Source organism: Barbus barbus (assembly GCF_936440315.1).
Source record: "Barbus barbus genome assembly, chromosome: 2".
NCBI lineage: Eukaryota > Metazoa > Chordata > Actinopteri > Cypriniformes > Cyprinidae > Barbus > Barbus barbus.
Genome location: NC_136730.1, coordinates 23,224,753 through 23,250,726, shown reverse-complemented (window position 1 = coordinate 23,250,726; position 25,974 = coordinate 23,224,753). Strand labels below are relative to the sequence as shown.

General features: G+C 38.5%; 1 protein-coding gene and 1 pseudogene across 2 annotated transcripts; both read left to right on the top strand.

Moving 5' to 3' along the window:
* Positions 1 to 2,505: 2,505 nt before the first annotated feature.
* On the top strand, positions 2,506 to 4,348 carry LOC306881325 (high choriolytic enzyme 1-like; annotated as a pseudogene). Its single transcript has 5 exons — positions 2,506 to 2,565; positions 2,666 to 2,696; positions 2,799 to 2,864; positions 3,043 to 3,199; positions 4,160 to 4,348. The product of its transcript is annotated as a high choriolytic enzyme 1-like (transcript).
* Positions 4,349 to 8,691: 4,343 nt separating this feature from the next.
* On the top strand, positions 8,692 to 11,842 carry LOC306877357 (low choriolytic enzyme-like). The gene is made up of 9 exons (XM_079429078.1): positions 8,692 to 8,778; positions 8,899 to 8,929; positions 9,014 to 9,076; positions 9,225 to 9,377; positions 9,454 to 9,571; positions 9,685 to 9,863; positions 10,616 to 10,697; positions 10,841 to 10,962; positions 11,254 to 11,842. The coding sequence occupies exons 1-9, from the start codon at positions 8,710 to 8,712 to the stop codon at positions 11,256 to 11,258; spliced, it is 822 nt and encodes a 273-aa protein (XP_079285204.1). The 5' UTR covers positions 8,692 to 8,709; the 3' UTR covers positions 11,259 to 11,842.
* Positions 11,843 to 25,974: the final 14,132 nt, after the last annotated feature.

Genomic DNA, 25,974 nt, shown 5'->3' with positions numbered 1-25,974 from the left:
CGGACACCTGGATGAGCCCCAGGGACATATCCCAGTGAAGAGCTCAACTTAAAATACAATAAAACTTAAAATAAAACAAATAACTAAAAATATAATAAAATACCGAACTACATAATACTATTATTGTTAGAAATTGCAACAATATAAAAATAGAAATATAATGCATTTATACATTTAAAATTTTTATTAAAACAATAAGTAAACAATAAATAAACAATAATATCCTGGCCAGAGGAGAACTGGCCCCCCCGACTGAGCCTGGTTTCTCCCAAGTTTTTTTTTTCTCCATTCTGTCACAGAGGGAGTTTTGGTTCCTTGCCGCTGTTGCCTCTGGCTTGCTCAGTTGGGGACACTTAATTTCTATTATCGTCAATTTGATTTCACAGATACTATTTAAGCTAAACTGAGCTAGACAATGACATCACTGAATTCAATAATGAAATGCCTTTAACTGAAAATTGAGTGTTTAATCTTAATATTATACTGACACTCTATCCTCCAATTTGATACTGTTAAGTGCTTTGACACAATCCGTATTGTTAAAAGTACTATATAAATAAAGGTGACTTGACTTGACTTGACTCCGCAAAATATGACCCACCTCAGCCCAGGAGGATCTAATGCTATTTTAGTCATTGCAGGGTATGTATTTTTTATAATTTATTATTTACATCTTATATTTTCATTATTTCAAGTTCATAATTTCATTCATAATTTTATATTTAAAACATGAAATTCTTTTATTTGTCTTCTACCACGCTATAATCCAACCCGCTCTCTAAGGTCGCAAAACTCTGGACTTTTGGTAGTACCTGGGATAGCAAAGTCCACTAAAGGAGGTAGAGCTTTTTCACATTTGGCTCCCAAACTCTGGAATAGCCTTCCTGATAACATTCGGGGTTCAGACACACTCTCTCTGTTTAAATCTAGATTAAAGACACATCTCTTTAGCCAAGCATACACATAATGCATTTTATAATCTTGTACTGCAGTTATATCTGATCAAATGTACATTATTATTATTCTTTAGCTTGGGTTGAACAATTTATTTTTGCTTAGATGGAACAGCAGCTACGCTAATCATGTCTCTGCTTGTCTCTACGTTCCTGCCACGGGATTAACATCCCGTGGTAGCCAGGAATTACAGAACTTCAGTCTGGATCTAACCATTACATGATCTGAGATGACCGAACACCTGAGATGGAGGATCAGCGCCGGGAGATGACGTATGTGTCCCTGATCGTAGGCAGAGGCCAAACACCTGGATGAACGCCAGAGACAGATCCCCATTGAGGACCCCGCCACTTAGACAGCCATCGGAAAAGACCACTGGAGCCAGCTGAGCCCATTCAATCTGACTTGCTGCAGTTTGGAACTGAACTGCTGGTTTGTTTGGCCAGAGGAGAATTGGCCCCCCGACTGAGCCTGGTTTCTCCCAAGGTTTTTTCTCCGTTCTGTCACCGATGGAGTTTTGGTTCCTTGCCGCTGTCGCCTCTGGCTTGCTTAGTTGGGGACGCTTCATTTCCAGCGATATCGCCGACCTTATTGCAAAGACACTATTCAAACTTATTGACACTTTATTTTCCTTTTTTTTGATATTGTGCAGTGCTTTGACACAATTTGCATTGTAAAAAGCGCTATATAAGTAAAGGTGACTTGACTTGACTTGACTTTTAAGTTATAAAAAATAGTTTTTTTCCCAAGTGTTATTTACAGTTTTATGGACAAGGGGGGTTTTTGTGGAGTCTTTATAAAGTTGAATATTGTGTATAACTTTGGTGCAGTATGAGACTGAATGAGTTAATTCTTATGAGTTATAAACCAGGTCCTTAAGCTGTTTCATCAACTGTGTATTCTGTATATCTCTGAATCATTAAGTGGTTTCATAAATCGTCTGAGATTGTCTGTAAATTATAATTTGACAGGTGGTGGAATGAAATTTTAATGGAGAGCACTTAAGAGACTAAGCAAGGAGCTGGATTCATTCTGAACATTTACACCAGTGTGAGGTGTGTCTTTTCTTTTGATTTTCATTCAGAGATGACATCTACAGACATGTTTGTAACAGACATGAATCTGAGAATATTTTGATTTCCATTTCACAGTGCAAAAGTGATTTATCTAAATGACAGAAATTTTGAATAATCATAAAGCACATACCGTTTATAGGTGCATGTTACAATAGCATGGAGAAGCTCAATAGTAGTTTCTTACATTATGCAGTGTAAGGCAAAATGGTCTTGTTTCTCACAAAAAAGGGACCATTCCATGATGTTGTTTGCTCGAGCTGGAAAACTATTGAGATTATTAAGGAAATTTCAGCTTGTCAGCTTAATTTACCAGTGACCTGATAACAAAATAAACTTAAACAAACGTTAAATGTGTGTGTGTACATACATGTATTCATTTTCTGGATGTATCTTGATCAAAATATATTGTGCACAGTTTGAAAATGAGAGATTCCCATGTGTTCAATCCAGAACAGCTTCTCAGCAAGTTCTTATGATGTTCTCGTTGGTAGCGGTCTTTTTTCTGCTGAGCTCTTTTCAAACTCGTTCTATTGAGGTAAGAACAGTCAGTAATATATGAAATGTTAAACAATATCAGTAGCAGCCTCCCACTGTGAACTTTTGCGAACTATGTTCAAATGTTTTTGCATTAACAGGATATCTTGGAAAAGAGCTGTGAGGAGATTGGTAAGAAATTATCTTCTGTAATATGACTAATAGCAATGTTGAGTTAATAAGAATCTTTTACAGTTTTATTAACACTAAAAATAAACCAACACTGGTTCTCAGAAAACAGCACGGAGCAAGATGATATATCAGTGTCAACTATAATTGAAAGGGCCAACAAGCATGCAGGTAAGACTATTTGTGGAATATATTTATTTTAGCAACTCAGTAAAAGAGATAAATATGAATAATATTAAATAGACTTGATGAAGAATGTATTATCTTACTTTTTATAGCGGGCAATCCCTCCTAATGATGTTCCTAGAATTAGTGTTTTGAGTGAATTACTGTGCTTTATACCATACAGGACAGAGACTGAAGGAGCCCTCGATTGTACTTGGAGACATCGCTGTAGCAACAGGCTTGGAAATCACAGATCCATGCACAGCTCTTGGGTGCAAATGGCAGAGAAGCAAAAATTGAAAAGTCCTTGTGCCCTACGTCATTTCTGATAAATACTGTGAGTGAAAGCTCTTACCTAAAACCCTGTACTGCATCATAATTCTTTAAGCCATTTATAATATCTGAACTTTCCAACAACGTCCGAGGAGAAGGATATCATTTTACAAGGCTTGAGATCTTTTGAGAAATCGACCTGCATTCGCTTCACGCCTCGCACTAAACAAAGGGACTATATTAACATAGTCTAATTCAGAGTAAAAATCAGATTTTCATTTTTCATTTATAACACTAGGGTTAGGGTTAGGCTGTTGCATATGCTTAAAAAGTCGCTATAAACGTTTTAATTATGTTTTTTAAAATGATGGTGGTTCCAAACCTGTATGAATTACTTTTTTTGTTGAACCCCAAAGAAGATATTTTGAAGAATGTTGGTAACCAAAGATCGTTCGTCTTCAGAACACAATTTAAGATATTTTGGATGAAAACCAGCAGTGCGGCTCACACAGACCAGCATACGCAGTTTGCGTCCAGCGGATATTCTGCAAAATGGCGCTACGCTGACGCAGACGATATGAATTGTAGAATAAAGTCGTTATTTTTATTTTCTTTGCTCAGAAAATGTATTCTCGTCACTTCAAAACATTCAGATTGAGCCACTGATGGCAGATGGACAATTCTGACAATGTCTTTCATACTTTTCTGGGCCTTGAAAGTGTTATTGAATGGGACAGTGACAAGCCTCCCGGTTTTTATCCAAAATATCTTAAATTGTGTTCTGAAGACGAACAAAGCTTTTACAGGTTTGGAACGACATGGGGGTAAGTGATTAATGACAAAATTTTCATTTTGGGGTGGAGTAACCCTTTAAAGCTCAAAGCTTGTAATCAGAAGTTTTTACTGTTTCATATGTACAAGGAGGCATCAGCAAGACATATAAATACATATTCCTCCAGGAGAACTGAACCTGCAGAACTGAATTCTATGCTGTATGTTTGAAGCCTTCAATTATGTGTGATCCATAGGTGCTACTCTTTTGTGGGTCGTCGCATAGGAGGTCAGACTGTGTCTCTGGACCGTGCTGGATGCATCTGAGTATAGTGCAGCATGAACTGCTTCACGCACTGGGCTTTCACCACGAACAGAACCGCAGTGACCGCAACAATCATGTCCAAATCCTTTTAAAAAACATCATTCCTGGTACATCTGATTAGTACACATTTCTTAAGCAGGTTGTGTAGTAGTTCTAGATCTTCTGAATGAGGGTGGAGAAGCTTTGCTGTTAAATAAACCATCATCCCTATTCCTGACAGTAACATGTCTATTGGACAAGCTGAGAAAATGAGTTCAAATGATATTCGTTCTCCTATTAATTAATTTAAAATAATTTTGAAATCTTTGTCATAGGTTCATAGGTTACCATGATAGGCAAATGCAGTCTGTATGTTTCTTTTTTTTCAGAATTGCACAGATAAGAGCCTGTGTGTTATCAAACTTAGAAAACTGACATTGAAGTTTCACTATTCTTAGTTAAAGAGGACTAAATACTTGATTCAGTTTAGCTGTTTTTGATTATCAAAGCCTAATTATAGAGTTGAGTCTGTTTTTATCTATCAGGTGAGGATTGCAACTTTTTGGTTAGTTTGGCATGTAGATGACTAAACATTTTCTAAAACACAGCTGGATTAAAGAAATACATAACATTTCTCTTCCTCTGTCTTATGGTTTGTGTGCCAGTGATCAGTGGGTTGCTAACCCCAAAAAGAGCCATAGTAGGCTAGTTTCTTCTACACTGAAAGGTTGTGTAAGATCCTCTTCTTTTGAAATGAGGGTCTGTTAAATGGTGAAATTTGGTGGAGCAAATGTTTAAGAGAAATCTTTAGAAATTCAGACAGGTTTACTAAATGACTACTACTAAATTGACTAAGTTTCTTAGATTTCCTAAAATTTCTAAGTTTACTTATTTCATATAATTGTTGTTAATAGAAGAATGTCGTATGAACTCAATAACTGATTATATTAATCCTTAAATGCAAATCTCCGGGTTTTTTTTTTTTAGCGACCTCATTCACTACCCTCTCCCTCCTTCATGTTTTAAAGTTAGACATAAACTTTCTTAGTATTCCTCAATCTATTTATAATAAACAACAAGAAAAAATATATAAAGCAATGTCGGTTTTCTGATTATTTTTTGTAAAAATAGGGTAACTAGCAAACCGAGGTATGTAGCCTACTAGTGTAAGTATATTTTCCTGCGCAACAATAATTAAATATCTGATGACTCAATAAGTCCAATTCACCTTTATTCCTCAGGGCACTGTTTGAAAGACAATGATGACATGATGTTTTTCTCATAATTACCACAGCCAGAAAAAAAAAGCAAACATTTAACTGGCTTGAATAGCTTTACCGCAGAGCAATTATGCAATGAAATAAAAGTGTCACTATTATTTGATGGTGGATGTGGTGAATAAGCTACCAGTGATAAAAAAAGTGATTTTGAAGTAATTGAAAACGATAGTTTTGAGAATATGGTTAAGATCGCGAATATGAGCCAGATTCTGAATGTGGGTAAGTGCGTTCTGACGGTAAATATCAGGAGAGTTTTATGCTATTGCAGCAGTTAGAGATCCATCCGTGTTGGAAATAGGTCCAGGTCGCTTAAGATTCAAGCATGTAATAACTGGTGAAACATCCAAGCATTTAAGGGTTAAGCATAACTCGAACTGAATGAGTTGCAGCAGATTTCATTTTCCCAGCAAGTTTCAAACTAAAATGTTGAAATTTTTGCACAAGAAATTTTGTGTGGTTTTGCACATGATTAATATGGGGGAAAATTGTTAGTGTTAAATGTTCTATTATGTTGGGATATTAAAGGGTTACTGTTTTTGAAGGGTTGCCAATTGTGCCCGAGTATAGTAGACATTTAACATTAGTTTATTCATCAGCTATCAAATAACTACACTAAATATACAGTTGTTGATTATTAGTTCACAGTAGTTCAAAATGTATTAACATACTCTGAGAGCTTGGAACATCTATAGAATGTCCATAGTTTGTGCAAGGTGTCTTTTGAAATATTTCAACATCTTCTTTAGGAAGAAAAGGTTAATCACATGACTCAAAATCTGGTTAACAGTAAACCATAGACATAAGCGCTTCCTCTTTGCAACCAGTTTTGTGGTCTGCTGTGAGGATAAATTGCAGTTTGAAAATGCAGTTCTACTGTAATCTCCACACAGATTACAATAGGGGTATCCAAACTCAGCCCTGGAGGGCCAGTGTCCTGCAGTTTGGCAATTTGCCTCAGCACACCTGCCTGGAATTTTCTAGCATGCCTAGTAAGACCTTAGCTGGTTCAGTTATGTTTAAAGAGATAGTTCACCCAAAAATAAAAATTATCCCATGGTTTACTCACCCTCAAGCCATCGTAGATGTAAATATCTCTCTTCTTTCAATGAATGAATACAATTGGAGTTAATTAAAAAATTCCCCGGATCTTCCAACCATTTGCTGATCAGTAGTCCAATAGAATAGAAGTCCAATAAACTGCATTTATACATAAAAAAGTGCTCCACATGACTCTGGGGGGTTAGTAAATGCCTTCTGAAGTAAATCAATGCGTTTCTGTAAGAATAATTTACATTTTTAAAACGTGGCGTTCTAGCAAATAATGTAGGACGTATGCGTAGCATAAGCTCCAGTGAGAATAGTCTCATGAGAACCAAGTTTTGTTTACAGGAGCAAAGGAAGCAAAGTTTCCTTTGTTCAGCAAAAGGAAAAACCAGTCTCCTCTCGGCTTATATTGAAATCCTCCAACATTTTTCTTTACAAATCCTCGTTTTGCACTTCTAATTTGTGATCGGGGTTTTGTTTTGCTCTCTCCTCTCTGCTTCTGCGTTCACTTCTCACCAGAGCTCAAAAATGTCTAATAATGTCTACTGGGACCACATGTAATGCAAAATATCGAAAAACAAGTATATAAGTTTTAACAGAAAAACTAATAACCAGTTTTTGGCACTGTTGGATCATTATTTATTTATTAATTTTCTTTACTTAGAATTTGTCTTCTGCATCCTCTCCATTCAAGTGCCCCCCCACCCCACACACACATCCAAGTGCTCATTCACTCCAACCACCTACATTTCCTGACAGTACTGAGAATAAAACCCACAACCTTCATGTTACAAGTCCAACTTGTAGACCATTAGGCCACAACTGCCCACTGCCATTTTGTCATGAATGACTGTGCAGAGTGTTGTCAAGCTGAGTGCTGTTTACTTGACGCAGCCAGATCAGGGGCTAGTTGTATAAACCTAGCTTTTGTGTTAAGACCATCTAGCGCTTAACCAAGGGGTAATCAGTCCGGTATTTTGTATTCAATTTAGACTAATCTAAGTTTTTATGTAACCGAATTTTAAAAAATTTGACCAGTCATAAAGAAAAAAAATTAGATGACTTACTTTTAAGACTAGTCTAAACCTTTTATGCAACTGGCCCCAGAACAGCATTATCAGAACACTCTGCAGGTGGTTGAGGCAGACCAGAAGCTGAGGTCTAACCTAAGGAAGAAGAATGTTGCAAACAAGAGTGCTTAATACATGTACACTAGGCCACAATGGCAGTTGTTGCCTAATGGTTAGCGAGTTGGACCTGTAACCCGGAGGCTGAGCAAGGCACTGAAACCCCAATTGCTCTCATGCAGGCAGCTCAGTAAAAATGGCTGCCCACTGCTCTGGTGGTGTGTGTGTGTTCACTACTCACTGCTGTGTGTGTGTGTGCACACTTGGATAGGTTAAATGCAGGGCACAAATTCCAAGTATGGGTTACCATAATTGGCTACATGTCATGTCACTTTCACAATACAGTATGAAATAACAATGATCTTTGCCCTTTTTTTGTGTGTGTTTTACTCTCAAAGAACGTAACAATTTATATACTGTATTCTAAGCGTATAGGTTTGGTAATGTTGCTAAAAGCACAATAATGCTAAAAGTTTGTTTTTTTTGAAACTCATAAATATTGAATTGCAAATGCTAAGCCTAATTGTATATACTGTTCATTTCTCAGGTGTGGTTGACACGGTAAATATACAATTTAAAATATGAAATTTGGTCACAATGTTTATTACTTGATATGACATGCATAGATATAGGGTATATAGTTTAGATATATTAGATATAATATCCAATATTACAATATCAAATTTAAAAAAGGGTGTAAGAGTAATCAATTCTATATATAAGTAAATAACTGAATACATGCAAAAAGAAAAAAACAATAGTCTCATACATTGTCGTATAGAACCATGTAGAAAAACCATGTACCAGACATCATCCACCTATAGTCCCAAACTAAAATAACGATTAAATATTTTACAACAGAAATAAACATAAACCGTTCAAAACTGATTTAAAACTACTCTGAATTACTCTGCTTCTATACCATGTGGTAATTTGGCAGTGGATTCATGAAAGCTGGGTTACGGCACAGAAAAAGGAAGTTAAGACTCTCAGAAGAGTATATAACTCCCAGCTCTGTTTGATCCAGAACAGTTTCCCAGAAAGCTCTCATCATGTATCTGTTGGTGGTGGTTGTCTCTCTTCTGCTGAACTCTGTTCCCGCTCAGAGCCGTCCTGTTGAGGTGAGAACAGACAAAATTGAAATGGAAAATTATATCATCATTAGCAGCAGTTTCCTATTGGGAGCAGTTTTCATTATTACCAAGAGTTTTGACATGCATGTGTTTAAAATCCATCAATAGGATTTAATTCAAAAGATCTCTGGGAAGACTGGTAAGATGCTCAAAAAAAAAAAAAAAAAGATACTGACTTGTTATTTTTAGTGTTTTATTGTTAATTTATTGATTCATCTCTCAGGTAACATCACTGAGAAAGATGACATGCCAGTGTCAACTATAATCCAGTCCAAAAAACATGCAGGTGAGAGTATGAAAGCTATATGATTTGATAGTATAGGCACACCTTTTGTGTAGCAGTTGATGGCAAATTCCTCTTCATCCTATTCATTCAATTATATTATCAGTGTCAATAGACTGAATGATTTTGTGCATTATACTGTACCACACAGGACAGCTAGTGGATGGGCCCTTGATCACGTTTGGAGACATTGCCGTATCAGCAGGGTTCAAGAATGCAGATCCGTGTACAGATCGTGGATGCAAATGGGAGAGAAGCAGAGATGGATTGGTCTATGTGCCCTACGTGATCTCCAAACAGTACTGTAAGTGACGATCACTACTTTTGATATTATCTCATCAATGTCACATGAACTTTTTAATAGTTTACTTCTGCCACAGCTCCAAATGAAATACAAGTGATTAAAGAAGGCTTACGGTCCTTTGCGGATGTTTCCTGCATTCGATTCATACCACATGAAGGGCAGAGGCATTTTCTCCAAATAAAGTCTGAATCTGGGTAAATCTGATTTACGACTCCTTTCTATCCAAGTATAGTAGTGTATAGTAAATGTGCTTTCCCAAAACATATATATACAACCTGATTGCTGATGTGTTATGTGTGGTCCACAGTTGCTATTCATATTTGGGGCGCCAAGGTGAAGGACAGGTTGTTTCTCTTCAGCGTCCTGGGTGTGTCTATCACTATATTGTTCAACACGAGCTCCTTCACGCTCTCGGGTTTCATCATGAACAGAACCGCAGTGACCGCGACAAACACATCAAAATCCTTTTTGAGAACGTCATACCTGGTATTTTTCTTTAGAAAAAACAAATAAAATAAAATGGTTAAACTTTATTTTGATGGTCCCTTTTACACATTATGTTGGCTATTGGCGCTTTTCCACTGCGTGGTACGACTCGGCACGACATGGTTCAGTTCGGCTCAGTTTGTGTTTCCACTGCAGTTTAGTACCGCTTTAGAGAGGGTGGGATTATTCACGTGTTGTTATAATAGTTGCGCGGCCTCTACTGCAGTGACTCCTGAAAAACTTTTTAATTCCGCTTCGCTCCATCAAGCTCTCGCTGGATCCGCTCCTCGGCTATCAACAAGAGGAACATCTGTACTTCCTCAACAGACAACGACACAGACATTTATAAGTAACGTTGCACCTACATATCTACTAGCTCTCAATAGAGTGTTGGTAGAGTATTAGCAGACTGGTAGGGTTAGGGTTAGAATAAGTTGACATGTACTTGCAAAGTTACTGATAGTTCATAGAATATCTGTTGGGCCACCATCTCAAAAAGGAGTTAGCAGACTTTAGTCAGACAGTCTACTAATACTCCAATGAGAGTTAGTTGACATGTAGGTGCAATGTTACTTATTGTCAACAGAATGTTCAAAAGCGATCATCAAAATAAAGTGTTACCAACAGAACAAATAAAATGCATAATACATGGCATGTTACATTTAGTCACAATAATTGCAGTCTAGATTAAATTTCACTATGTATTTACCTTACATTTATACTGTTTAATACTTTTCCGTTTACTTTAACAGCACAGCAGCACAATTTCATGATAAGAGAAACCAATAATCTGGCAACCCCCTATGACTACAACTCTGTGATGCAATATTCAAGGTAAGTGTTCTTGTAGCTCAGTGCAAATGAGATTTTATTTGTATTTATTTTATTTATTTGTATTTGGGGGGGGGGGGGGGGGGGGCTTCATGCTAAAAACGTAATATTCAGAGTTTACAGTTTTTTATTTATGTGTGTTTTAGGACAGCTTTCTCTAAGAACAATGAGCCAACCATGATTCCCATTCCTGATGGGAATGTGGTAATTGGTGAAGCTAAAAGAATGAGCCCCAATGACATCCTGCGGATTAAGAGACTCTACTGCAGTACGTTAAGTCATACGGTTATTTGAATTAAAACAGCATTTTGCGATTATTTGCTGAAAACACCATGCTAGACAACCATGAATTTACATTCAGTTCCAGGGTCTTTACATACACTTACCTGGTCTACTAAAATTTTATTTTTTTTATCTTCTTGCTTGACCAAGGTAATCTTGCAGGCTAAACTAGTCAAGTAGGCTGGTGGTCTTTACAGTGGTGTTTGTAATTATTGTAACTCTTATGACAACAAAATCTTTCTTTTCATGTTCATTGTTTATTGTTTTTTTTCTTCAGGTTGAAGTGCTGCCAGGCTGCATGAAGGATGTGTTTTATAACTGTAATCATCTTTTCATCTTAGCATTCATCATTCTCTATTATCCTTTTTTGCACATCATAGTTTCAAATGATTTTTCGTATTCTATCTTTTTAAAATTAACATCTTTTAAAATTATTTTACAATCTGACACCTCTTAGTACACATTCAGTATCAGAGGTTTGTGAGAAACCAACAAAAGGTGCATATATTTTTAACATCAAGTATTATGCATGATGAACATTAAGGATAACATTCATAAAGATAAAAAAAGGAAAAACAGCAACAACAAAATGAAGGGCAACATAAAAAGGAGGATTTTAGTTCTCCATAAATGTCCATAGTTCTGATACTTTTACGGCTTGAAAGTCTTTGTAAGGTTTCAAAAGAAATCTTGAAGTCAACCTTGAAATGGTCTTTCAGACCACTTGCATTTGTGTATGTAAAACTTGTCAAGTAATATTACAGTAATGTTAAGTTTTTACATAAAAATGTGACTCTTGTCTATCTTTTTGTCATAAAAATAATAACATTCAACATCAATCCAGAAGAATTTAACACATATGCATTAAAAAATTTATAAGTAAAATATGTAAAATGTGTTATTACATGAGTCCAAATCAACTTCCAATAAATATTCTGAAAAGGGTATTTATTATAAAATGTTACAGGGTAAATCAAACATCCAGTAATTTAATCGCATTTGCTGTCTTTAATCTTATTAAATGGTGTTGATATTAATTATTCATTCATTTTTAAATGTTAGCTCATAAGATTCACTGGTGTCTTGCAAAAGTCTCAAAATATCTGCTGGTATTGCATTGCTAAAACAATGCTATATTCTTGTGAATTCAGTATAAATAGATTTAACCATTTATAAATTTGTGACAAAACTAGAATATCATTTTAAACCCTATTGTCATAGAAAAATGTATTTATTCTTGCATTTAACATTTTTATTATTCCATATTAGCTGTTTGTGGGGGAATAATTATGTTTGTATAAGAAAACAAAAGAGCCTGTCTATGAAAATTGGGTAACTGAATGGGAAGTTTGCTAATCTCAAAGTCACATTTCAAAAGGAATACTATGCCACCCATTTTTTGCAGATTTGGAATTATATACACCATACATTATTTTTGGGTTAAATAAAATATTTAATCCAGTTCAACTTGAAGTAATAACAAAATCAAGCACAGTCGAACCTTGTTGATTATGAATTGCATAAAATACTTGTATTTACATAAATCAATATTTTAAGAAAAGATTTTGGTACGCATCTAATACTTTCACGGAATAGACTAAACAAGTTAGTCCTTCATTTGGACAAAAGAATCCAACCTTTGAATGAAAAATCCCTCATGAGACACACACATATAGTCTACAGTGGCGTAGCAGACCCTGTGTGCCCGTAAGCTACATATATATGGGGCAATATGTGGTCAGGTAGGGGAAGTTACTAGTAATAAGAAAACTCCTGTAATTGACTACGCCACCTGGAATACACCAGGACAGAACAGTCCCATACAAGGGCACACAGGTTCGTTGCCAAAGGCAGGGTGAGCATAAAAAAAATAAAAATAAATAATAATAATAATAGAGGGAGGTGGCCAACAGAAACCCTCAAATTTCTACCCCACACATGACACACACACTCTTGTGAAAAACAAGGTATAAAAAATGTTAAGCACAGCACTCCATGTGGACAGACCAGTACAGGGTACCATGGCCATCGCCTCCAACTTTAAAAGACCCAAATCCACACAAAACGATACAAAAGACAAAGTCAATTCAATAACAGTTTACACACACAAAAAAAAAGCCACTGGCACGGAGGAGGGAAATAAAATGACCAAGAAGAGCCAGATTACAAGAACTTGGCCTCCCAGCTAACTCACGCAATCCTGTGCTAGTGCTTCAAACAAATAAGACACACAAAATAATAAAATGGCCCCAGGTGAGTTCCAGACAAAACTGTTGAAACTAACAAAAAATGAAACGGAGCAGCAGTGCAGACAGTCAGGTTTCAATTAGGATCATTGGAAACCCCTGGACGTACAATCAAACCTGCCAAACATTGAACAGAAAAATTCCGTCCCGGCGCATTCTTTCCAGAACTCCGGGGAGCAGAGCGATCGAGGGAAAGGCGTACAGACGAAGCCTCGGCCACGTCTGTACCATGGCATCCAGCTCTTATTTAGAGGAGTTTGCCTTGGGCCCACACAAGGATCTGGTGTGCCAACCTGTACAGGGGGCGCGACCGCACACCTCCTTGGTGGTTGATGTAAGAGACCACCGATGTGTTGTCGGTGCGAACTAACACATGGTGACCTCTCAGGTCTGGGAGAAAGTATTTCAGAGTCTGAAACACGGCCAGCATCTCGAGCCTGTTGATGTGCCAGGCGAGATGATGACCTCTCCACCGACCGTGGGCAGGGTGGCCACTCATGACCGCTCCCCAACCGGTGAGGGATGCGTCCGTCGCTAGCGTTCCGGTAAGGAGCTCCCAACACCAGGCCCTGGGACAAGAACCAAGGTTGTCTTCACATGTCCAAGGCACGTAGGCACCGCCGCGTGACCTTGATCATGCGAAGCGGGTTTCCCCTCGGGGAGAACCCCTTGGTCTTGAGCCACCACTGTAAGGGTTTCATGTACAGCAGGCCAATAGGGAACACGTAGGACGCAGCCGCCATCAGACCCAGCAGCCTCTGAAGCTGCTTGACAGTGAGTGACTGGCCTTCTCTCACTCTTCTGACTTCCGTGAGGATCGACTCGATCCGAGCAGGAGACATACGTGCCTGCATCGTGGTCGAATCCCACACTACACCAAGATAAGTGGTTCTCTGTAATGGAGAAAGAACACTCTTCTTGGCGTTTAGTCTTAACCCCAACACTTTCATGTAGGCGAGAACAACATCTCGATGTTGAGCCGCCCTCCACTCTGACTGAGCGAGAATCAACCAATCGTCGATGTAATTGAGTATGCGGACGCCCCGTAGCCGCAGCGGAGCTAACGCGGCGTCCACACACTTCGTAAAAGTGCGGGGTGAGAGTGCTAGGCCGAAGGGAAGTACCCGATTCTAGTAAGCTTCGCCCCCGAAAGCAAACCTCAGGAACTTCCTGTGATAGGGAAGGATGGAGATGTGGAAGTATGCGTCTTTTAGATCGATCGCGACAAACCAGTCCTCAGACCTGATTTGAGACACAACCTGTCTGAGCGTGAGCATCTTGAACTTCAGTCTGCTGACTGAGCGGTTCAGATGTCGCAGATCTAAAATGGGACGCAACCCTCCATCCTTCTTTGGAACTATGAAGTACCGGCTGTAGAACCCGGACTCTCTCTCGCAAGGAGGAACCACCTCGATGGCCTCCTTTCTTAAGAGAGTATGTACCTCCTGTTCCAGAGCTTGCTCGGGGCCCACTAACGTGGAAATCACCCCGTTGAACTGAGGCGGACGAGAACCGAACTGGATTCTGTAGCCTCTTTCTACAGTGCGCAGGACCCATCGAGACACATTTGGCAGTAGTTTCCACGCTGCCAAATAGTCTACTAAGGGAACCAGTCTCTCGAGACTGGCCTCTGGTGTAGTCAGAGCGGCTAGTTCGGTGCCCTGAAGCAGCGCACCGGCAGGGAACGACCGAACTAACTGCTCTAGAGACTCCCGAAGGGGTGGCTAGCATCTCAGCTACGGTACCGGGCGGAAGAGACTGAGATGTGCGCTCGCTGGAGACCGCTGCGCCCTGAAGCACCATAGGTGGCAGGGTTGGCAGAACGATCTCCTGAGGGTGCTGGGGGGCAACGATCGCTGTGTGCTGCCGCTCTACCCCAGCGGGGGCTACCCTCGGGGGAAAAAGGCAGGCTCAGATGTGGAGGTGAGGTCTGGAACCGCAGGAAACGCTCATCCATTTGCCTCTCCGCGGTTCAACCAAACACTCGGCCGGCCAGTCAAGGCTCAACTTGGCTACAGCACGAGTGATCACCTCCACAAGCTCCTCATACTGGGGTGAAAGAGGGGGTGCGACATGTTCGGCGCCTCCCACGTCAACCTCGTCAGAGGAAGACAAGAGAAGCGCCGCGGCCGCTGCCCGAGGGGAAGTAACCGTTAGGCGTGCTTCCGGACTCGGGGAGCGGTCGCGGGATCCGGCAGGTGAGGATGGAGATAGAGACTCGCTCGTCTCCAATCCCTCTGCCAGATCCCGTTACGAACCCCACGAGCGTCGTCTCCGCTCCGCCTCAGAGGAAGCGGGGCCAGTGCCACGGGGAACGCCAATGAAAGAGCGTGACGTAATATACCAGCTGGTCATTACGTCACCTCGCCCGTGATGTCCCTCCCATCTATTGGACAGATTTCATTGGTATTCAGAGCCGGTTATGCTGTAGGCGTTCCCCAAAGTGTCTCCTGACGCAGCTTGAGCTCCTGAAGAGGAACTGTAAAATGCCTGGTGATGTCTATGGGTCACAGACTCTGTGATTGTGATCAAGGAATCTGCAAATAAATGATAGCTTTTAATCTTTTATATCTGCCTTGTGTTCAACTGTCCCAATACTTATGCTCACATCAATGAGTGGGATGAACTCTAAAAGTGCTGTTCTTTTTATTTAGTAAAACGTGTTGAAACGACTAATAATAAAATGTGACATTCTGTAGTTTTGTCTCATATTCATCGTTTAATCATATTTGCAAATGTCTTGACTCCACAGCCAACAGAGCAATTTTGTCTTTACTGTTCCAATACTTATGGAGTGCACTGTATATATATATATATATATATATAGTGGCGTGAGAAGCAAACGACAGACACAGTGGGCCCGGTCAGCTCGACGGGATTCCACGGCCCGGGATCCTGGCCCGACGGCTGTACCACGGGTGCGGTATCAACCGGACTGCGGGTCCGGCGGGTCGCGTCTCTGGCGGCGGCGGGTACTTCCCTTAATGCTCCCTTCCTGGACCCACGAGGACACCAGCGTGAATGCACGGGGAAGAGACCGGTCTCTCGAGGAGAGGCGCGCTCGGCATTTAAACGGCGGCGGTGATGAGGCTCTATTCACCTCAGGTGCGCCTTATCACACGCCGCCAGCCCTGGCTGTTTCAGCGCCCCTCCTCCTCTCTCACATACCCACTCCCGTCGGGAGCCTGGTGAAGGGCGGCGAATAAGGGACTGGGTGGTGATGATATTAGGGGGGAGGCCTGCCGACTCGTCACAATATATATACACACACACATACATACACACACACAGGTTTTTTTACTCATACAACTACTGTTAATGAATCAGTGTCTTCTTAAGTGAAACAATTTGTAAGAAAATGACAAATACTAATATTTTAAACTTGACCATTGTGTTCACTTTTTGTGGTTTCTGAAGTGGTCCTGTCCCCTTGCATTATATGGACTAAAAATATTTGCTTGTGTTCGTCTGAAGAAAGAAAGTCATAAACAGCTGGGACGATGAGAATCTTAATTTTTGTGTGAGCTACTTTTAATAACAATGTGATGCAGAGGTTAGAAACACATTCCAGACAGAAAATGTGTTGAATTAATGAGGAGAGTCATAGAATTAAAACATACAACATGAATGTTTAAAAAAAAAAGGGGGGGGGGGCTTTTTCTCAGCAAATATTGCTACATAATTATTTTATTTAACTAAACAAGAAATTACAGTTAAGTAAACTGTAAACTTTAAATATTTAATTTAAATATTTAATTTAATTGTTCATTTAAACACTTTTTTGGAGATCTGTAACATTTATTAAAAAAAATATATAATTTCCACAAAAATATTAATTATATTTAAATTTTTTATCTCTGATTTCTAGATATCTGATCTGAGCTACAACACCTAAACTAATGGATTATTAAATTCAAGAAAGAAAATGAATAGGAGATTTAACACAAGTAAGGATGACAGGATACTTAATGAAGTAAAAACTCTTACTGTTTTGATTCATCTGCATGTGAAGGCACCATACTGTGACAGGGAAATTCACACCTGTTCTTGATTTAAGACTGAAGGTTACACAAGACTGAACTCACTGACTAAAAAAGAAAAAAACACTTGCATGTTTATCATGTTTTTCTCAAATGTTTCAGAGATAATGTTTCTATTCATACCAGCATGAACTGATCTGAGCATTCCCCACCTCTGAACATGTGGCCAAAGAAAAATTGCTGTGGTCACAATTTTGGGAAAATGTCAAGTACTTTTTTATTATTGTATTTGCATGGGAATGGGAACAAAGGAGCAAACAAGATGATTAATGCAAAACGGGTGGATATAATATATGATGATTAACTAATGGCAGGAAAACCAAATAAGGGCAAACAGGAACTAAACAGAAACCAACACATGACACAAGCATTTCTAAAGCATTATTTTATTTTGTAAATCACCAAATTAAATATTTCTATATATTCAAACCAGACAGTAAATTGAACAATTGTGGTGTGATGTGAAATTTGAAAGTGGGTGAGCTATCTGGATTTGCTCTTTCCATCAGAGAGCATTTGACATTTATTCACCATTATTACATTCATTTTCTTGTGTTTATTAAAAAAAACAACCTTACTGACACTGATGCCTGTCCTTTTGATGACACCCTGTGGATTGGTTTGCCATTTTCCTAGCGAGATCTTCTTAGTTTCATCTGACAGCATTTTCATGTAGTCAACAAAAATATGCTCCAATACACAGTTCTCATATTCAAAATAATGAGTGATCTTGTCACCACTTACAAAGCTTGTGAAAAACATTTTTTGCAAAAAAGAAAAAGAGAAAGAAAACTACACTTAAACCCACCATAGTATTTTGAGACATGTTTGGTTAAAATTCACACATCTGACATGGGGTTCTGTGTTTAAGTTGTGTTTGGATGGCGTTTCATTAAAAGAACACAAAACAGCAGAGACCTGTGTTTTACATTGTGTGTAAATTGGCTTAGTTATGAGCAAATGGAAGAAAATTACATTTCTAAATTATATCGAGGTCACTTAAGGGTCACCGTGGACAGCTGAATAAGGTGTATCACAGTGGTTGAGCAGAACCACTCTATGAGTAAACATGGAAAGAAGATAACAAATATATATAATATAATTCATATATTATATTATAAACATATTTTTCATTTTGCTTTAAAAATTCAGGGCGGGGGGGTTCTTATTGTTTGAGTGCAGTAATGCTTTTTATTGTTTTGAAATTCGGAAAATGACATCTCCGTTTTAGAATGCATGCATGTGAGAGAATGTTTATATGTGAGAAATGAGCGGCATGATTTGACTGTAAGATGAGATTCTGTGTGTGGTGCGAAAAGAAGGTACAGTTCCCTCTCTCCTGGCAGAGGGTGTGAAACAAACGCACGCGGGGGATGCATGAGGTGGTATGTGGCAGACTGCTGGTCTCTTAGCAACAGCACACGTACAGGAGAGATGAGAGATGAATTCTCTCTTCAAAGTGATATAGCTTACATATACCGATGTGATGATATCATCTTTAAAAAGAGATATAAGTCTGATAGTAAAGAGGGATTTCCTTGTCTAAACTCTAAAAAGGATTCACACAAAAATGAAAATCCTGTCATCATTAGCTTGCCTTCATGTCATTCCAAACCTGTATTACTTTCTTTCGTCTGTGGATCATAAAATAAGATATTTTGAAGAAAAACTGTTTTGGTTACCATTGACTTTCACTGTATGAAGACATTTCTCAAAATATCATCAGTTATGTTCCACAGAAGAAAAAAAGTCATACAGGTTTGGCATGACATGATGAGTAAACAATGAGAATATTTTTTAGTGTGTGCCAGTGAGAGGAACTCTTTAGTCTATGAAATCATCCACTAGGCTGAATTGTTATTGTACACATTTCATTTTATAATGATAGAATAATTATTCTTCCTATTAATCAGCGTGGAAAGAAATTGAGAAACAGTATAATGTAGTTTTGATTTAATGCTTTGATTTGCAAATGAGTAATGAACAAATTACCCACAAAAATAGGTCAGACGATGAAATGTGCGCACACAAAATTGCATGACCTATTTACTCTCACCTCCAGACAATTAAAGAACACTCTCTCTCTCACACATACACACACACCACACATTTTTACATACAGAGAGCACATTCTCTCTTTTTCATTAGCTTCTCCTTAAATAGAGCAAATATCACAGCATATCATTTGTGGGTCTCAATTATCCTCTGTAGCTCCTCCTAGACATCAGTGTGTTCCAGTTCATCCAATACTGTCCCTCTTCCTCCCCCATCTGCTCCTCAGGAGGTGAGAATGGGTTTGAGAAGTCCCCCTGAGGACTGGATAAGCTACCTACCTCTCTCTCTGATCTTTTGCGCTCGCTCGCTCGCTCTCCCTGTCTCTCACTTTGGCAGATGGCTGTTTATCAGTCAGAGCACCAGATCAAGACTCAAACAAATGCTCATAACAATCGTGAGTCCCCCAAGTCTCCTTCTCTATTCATTTCCATTTGGCTAGGAAGCTGTTGACTAGATTTTTTGGAGGGCACTTTTTTTAGCACTCCCCATGAACACATCAATGTGATTTCCTGGCCTAGTGGGAGGTGTGTTTTTGCTCTGATCTTTAACATCAGTAGTTCTTATTGTGAGATGTGAAGATACAAATTTGTGTGAACAATTCAAATCACATTACACATAATACAAATAATCCATGTCATTTTAGAAATACAAACAGTACCAGACAGTATGAAAACTAAGAGAAACCAAGGTCTTTTCATGACTTGTTTAGCTGTGTAACTCAAGTTTCACGCCCACAGGGGTGCTTTTTGTGTGCCTGTGGAAATTTGGGGAAGTCGTGGCCTAATGGTTAGAGAGTCGGACTTGTAATCCGAAGGTTGCGGGTTCGAGTCTCCGGCCGGCAGGGATTGTAGGTGGGGGGAGTGAATGTCCAGCGCTCTCTCCACCCTCAATACCACGACTGAGGTGCCCTTGAGCAAGGCACCGAACCCCCAACTGCTCCCCAGGCGCTGCAGCATAAAATGGCTGCCCACTGCTCCGGTTGTATGTTCACGGTGTGTGTGTGTTCACTGCTGTATGTGTGCACGTTGGATGGGTTAAATGCAGAGCACGAATTCCGAGTATGGGTTACCATACTTGGCTGAATGTCACTTCACTATTCACTATTTTGAGGGAAAAAATTATTTAACAAAGTTCTGAACTTAAGATATAAATATGTTTAACAGTAATTAAAGTGGTCATTCAGCCAAAAAATGTAAGTTCTGTCATAAATTACTAACTGTCATGTTGTTTCAGACCTGTATGAGTTTCTTTCTTATGTTGAGCATAAAAGAAGATATTTTTAATGATGTTTGTAGAAAAAAAAAATACTATGGAAGTCAATGGGGACCAGAAACTGTTTCTTCAAAATATCTTTAGCAGAAGAAAGAAACTCATCCAGGTTTGGAACAACCTGATGGTTATTAAAGATGACAAAATGGTTATTTTTTTGGGGTGAATTATCACTTAAACAATAAATATTTGACCTTGTTTACTGAATAATGAATAACGTGTAAATATTAATGTGTAATTATTGTACTCTGGCACATCAAAAAAATAAAACTTTGCTTTATTAAATGGTTAAAATTGATATATTCTCTATATTGAAAGTAACATTTTTTTTTATTGTGCAACCTTCAACATGCATAGTTTGTTCGCAATTCCTTTAGTTAAAGATGTATAAACAGCCATAAATGACCAAAAATAAATCAATCACAAAAAGAACATTCCTCCTGAGTCCTGACAGACCAGGGAAATTTCACAGAAACCATCTGACGAGACACAAACACTCAATAAGACATAGAGTCACCCTTCTTGAAGTGACAAACGGATGGAGATTTGGTGGTCTGTAGATTAAGCCTGAGAACATGCATCTATTTATTCTATTGCTTTATTGCTCGCTATCTCTGACGTTCCCTCTCTCTTTGATGGAGTTATTTTGAGGAGATGGAGAGAAAATGAGCAGTGTCAGGGAGAGGATGGTGGGAAACTGGAGCTCAGGAAATTTGTTCCATCTAATCCCCGTAACTGGAGAGATCTGTCAAGGAAAATTCCCTGTCTGTCACTCACTCCCTTCTTGATACACAAACACACAGACACATTTCTTGTCACGGATTGCTGCCATGAGGCCTGAGGTTTGGCACCTCTCGTTCCAGAGCAGCTTGTCATGGTCTGAGCGTGAAATTGAAGGGATGTATTACTGATTTCATGTTGCTCAGTTAACTTCCCCTGGCAGCCATGCTCATGTAGCGCTGCTAGCAATGCTAATAAGCTAAACAACAGTTTGTGTTTGCCTTCTGACTAAACAGTTTACAATTTGCCCTACTAGTCACCTCATGAATCAAAAGGTGTTTCATAGCTCCTCATGAAATTTTTTGTTTGGCAGAGTATTTTTTCCACTGAGAAGTAGGAAGTCATGCTGTTGATTTTTTGTTACAAGTACTTTATCAGCCTTAGCACCATTATATCAGAATTGAACTATGTACTATTAAAAAATGAAATAATAGTGCATAATAATAATAATACTTATACTTAATAAGGTCTTCAATGTAGCTGTAAATGGTAGTTTACAGGTACATATACAGTACAGTGGCTGCTTACCTCACACCGTGAGAATTTCTCCACACCCTTGTACCACCCAAATCCATCTTCATTGCAAGCCAAATGTTTATGCTTCTAATTCCAAAATGTGGGCATGAGAGTTTGTGTGTAGAAGGAATGTTCAGTCTTAAAATGACCACCATTCTGCTTTTTCACACCCTCAAAGCAGGGCATCAAAGATGTCAGGCTCTTAAGAAGCTTACTAAAAAAAAAGAGAGGAATTGTTTTTTTGATGGATTTGACCAACAGATATTTACTGATATAATATGATAATATGATGAGTCATTATGACAATCATGGCATTATTGTCAGCGTAGCTCACAGATCCAAATTGGATCAGGGTGAATAAACTCTGAGCTAGGCCTGTCGCGATAATTAAATAACCGTCTAATCGCGATTATTTGATCTAACCATGGTTGTATCAGACAACTGCGATTATTGTGCTTTTTATACGGCACAAGGGGGAGTCATAGGCTACACCAAAAGAAACATCATGTGGTTTTCATGTGAGGGACAGAATTATATTTACATTGTTAAATTTAAGTTAACAGAAACTCATTCTGCTGCAGCTGTCATTCATTCTCCGCACAGCATTCAAACAGTACCTCACGTTCAGTTCTGACAGTCAGCACGGTAAAACTCTCTCTCCAAGATGATATATTCCCATTATAATACTTGATGTGTAGACAAAGGTCTGGTGGTTTGCATAAAATGACTATATCTTGCTGGAGTACATTGTGCTCTTATTTCTCTTCTCTTTGTTTGTACCCAGTGTTGCCAACTCATTTTCAGGGGAAGTTGCTAAAGGAAGGTTGATTTGTTGTTAAAAGTCATTGCACGATGACATCACGTAATCACAATGCAAAATTGTTTCACTGCATCAAATCTCAGCAAAAAGTATGTTAATTTAGATTTGTTCATAAAATAATATAAATGTATAATGCAATATTAAAACATAAACAACTAATTTTAAACACAGCATTGAATTTAATTTAGTTAATAACACTTACACATTTTTGATTACAATAAGTGTTTTTTATTAGCTAGTAAAACTGCAAATTCTGAACAATTGTAGTTTTAAGCAGTGTAGCCTAGTAGTTAGTTAGTAAGTTACACTCTAATAAAAGTCTGTAAATGTAGGGCACAATCTATTATGTTAATATGAATCTATTATGTTATTTTTCATAGGTTTTTTTTTACATGCATTTTAAACGACACATTGTGTTTTGGGGTTACAGTCTTACAACAGATAATGGAAAATGGATAACAGATAATGTCTTGGAAAATGAAAAAATCTTGAAAACATCTGCTTTGCAACGATTTGTATCGTGAAAAGTGCTATACAAATAAACTTGAACTGAATGACTGGAAACTTTTCAATTTTTCTAGATATTTTTCTTACAGTGTACTAACTGAACAACAATTACAGGTACATGGTGTTTCATAAATGAACAATTATTCAGCTATTAAATTATTATTATTATTAAACTGAACAATTGCGAATAGCAGCAACTTCATTTATGTGATGTGTGTACTAGGCATCTTTGGCTTCCTCTTTTTGTGTAATTTAGATGGAAAATGTGACTTTTTATAGTAAGAGTCACCTTTCAAAAGTTGCTAAATGTTGCCAAATAAATTTTACAATAGCTAAATTTGTTGCTAGGTGCTCTTGGGAAAAAAAGTAGCCAGGGTAGTCTGATAAATTGCTAAATTTAGCAACAAAATTGTTAGGTTTGAATCACTGTTTGTACCGTGTGGAATGCAGCGCGCTGTGACTTATGTTGCTTCAAGCACATAGCACATCATTCTGCACTCTGCATGTGCATAATAACTTTGTGCCGCTTTGTTTGAAGCGTTTCACAAGATCAAAGTTTTGCACACAGAAAGACTATTAGAGGCCTTTCTTTTTCTCATGATTTCTATCTTATTTTCATGATTGTATTTTATAATACAAATAGTTAACAGAATGAACTTGTTTTAAATTGTATAATGTGCACCAAAGATTTTTTTTCAAGATATAGTTTTTGCTGCTAAGTTATACAGTCAGCTAGTTTAATTAAATAGCTTATATATTTTTATTCAAATGTAGTTTTTCTCTGTAGTGAGGAAGTGAGTATTTAGTGGATTGTGTTTAACAAAGGGTTTAAAAAAGAGTGACTATTAGTTCCACAAACACAGTATTGATATTCTGTGGTGTAGAAAAAAAAGATCTGCTGGTGTTGGATCTGTATTGGCCGATTCATAGAATTTGGAATACTCTGTAATCTTACACTGCAAAATAATAACTAAAGAAAGATTAAGACAACATCATAATTATTTACTGAACCCTTAAATTAATCACAATTATATAATGAAAGCCATAAAAAACAGACAATCATGATAATCGGCATAATTGCCAAAGCCCTAAAACAGACAATTAATCGCAATAACCGTGATTATTTATAGACAATTAATCATCAGCCAAATTTCATAATCGTGACAGCCCTACTCTGAGCTCAACAGCTAGAATGATATCACTGTATAAACACCTGCTCCAGTGGAATGGCTCAATTAAGAGCTCAGACCAGGCAGCCTCGATGTCTGAGGAGCTTTAAAGTGGCTGCGACTGAAGTTTAGAAAGGAGTCTTTCATCATAATAGCATTTCAGTCACCATGAGTTTAGTCTTCACGGCTGAGTCCGCTTGAGGGGGGGGGGGGTTTGAGCAACCTGTTTTCTTCAGATGCTCATTTCAAGCAGCACTGAGTCACAGGAGGAGAGAGAGAAAGAGAGAGAAAGCTTGTCTCTCCACATGACCCGTGTGAAAGTCCTAGAGCATCCTTTTGCACTTTAAAAGAGGCGATTCAATTTCACATCTGAATGAAAACCTTCAAATCAATTACGCAAGAAGACCCAACTGTATAATAACTAAATATAGCTATTACTGTCCCAAATGCTTATCTTCCAGAGACTAGATACAAGCACTCATCGTGGCAAACAATGTGAGAGGGCCAGAATGAATGTTATGGAAACAGATTAAACCGCTCAGTGCCAGAATGATCAGGATGGGGTAGGGGAAACTGCTGGGAACAGGAAGATAGACCCAGTCCATATGGTGCTTGCAGAGAGAGAGCAATATAGAGAGCGTTATACAGACACAGAGCAAAACAGAATGGTCATTTGTGTTTAAAAACAAATATTTACACTGCAAACAATGCAAAGTGGAATAGCAAACAAAATCAGTCTCTTACTCTGTGTAAAATGTCTCTCCTCAGGGATTCTAAGTAATGACTATGATTATGTGCAGAGGTGTGAAATTACCGCAATTGTGGCAAAACTAAAACCTGTGCGTATTACAGTCTGCCGTCGCACTGGGTCTTGTGAGAAAATACACTCGTATATGTAAGATTCACGCATCCTGCCATTTTCATATTGAATAAGTGCATGCAAACACATGCATATTAACAAAATAAGATCATAAGAGATCATCATGTCCAGTTTGGCTTGCTCTTAACCAGATGTTTGCTCATGTACACACAGGCAACACCCCCTGGAGTCTCCCTATTGATAGTCCGAACGCGCTGTTCATTCGTCTGCTTCAGAGCCCCCCAATCAGCTTGCAGCACCCCGATTGCTCTTAAATCCTCCAATGACTGTATTGGAGTGTGTGTGTGTGTGTGTGTGTGTGCGTGTGTGTGTGTGTGTGTGTGTGTGTGTGTGTGTGTGTGTGTGCGTGTTTACGTGGTTTATGAGGACACAAATTTGTATAATGACATGGGTATGACAGAGGTATTACAATATGAAGGTGGTTTATGAGGACACTGCCTATGTCCCCGTAATTCAAAAGGCTTAAAAACATACTAAATGGTGTTTTTTTGAAAATCTAAAAATGCACAAAGTCTCCTGTGAGGGCTAAGTTTAGGAGTAGGGTTGGTGTAGGGCAATAGCACACACAGTTTTTTCAGTATAAAAACCATTACGCCTATGGAGAGTCCCCATAAACCACAAAAACCAACATGTGTCTGTGTGTGTTTGAGTGTGTGTTTGAGTGAGAGTGTGCGCGCATGAATGTGTGGGTGTGTGCTGCACCAGACATCAGCAGC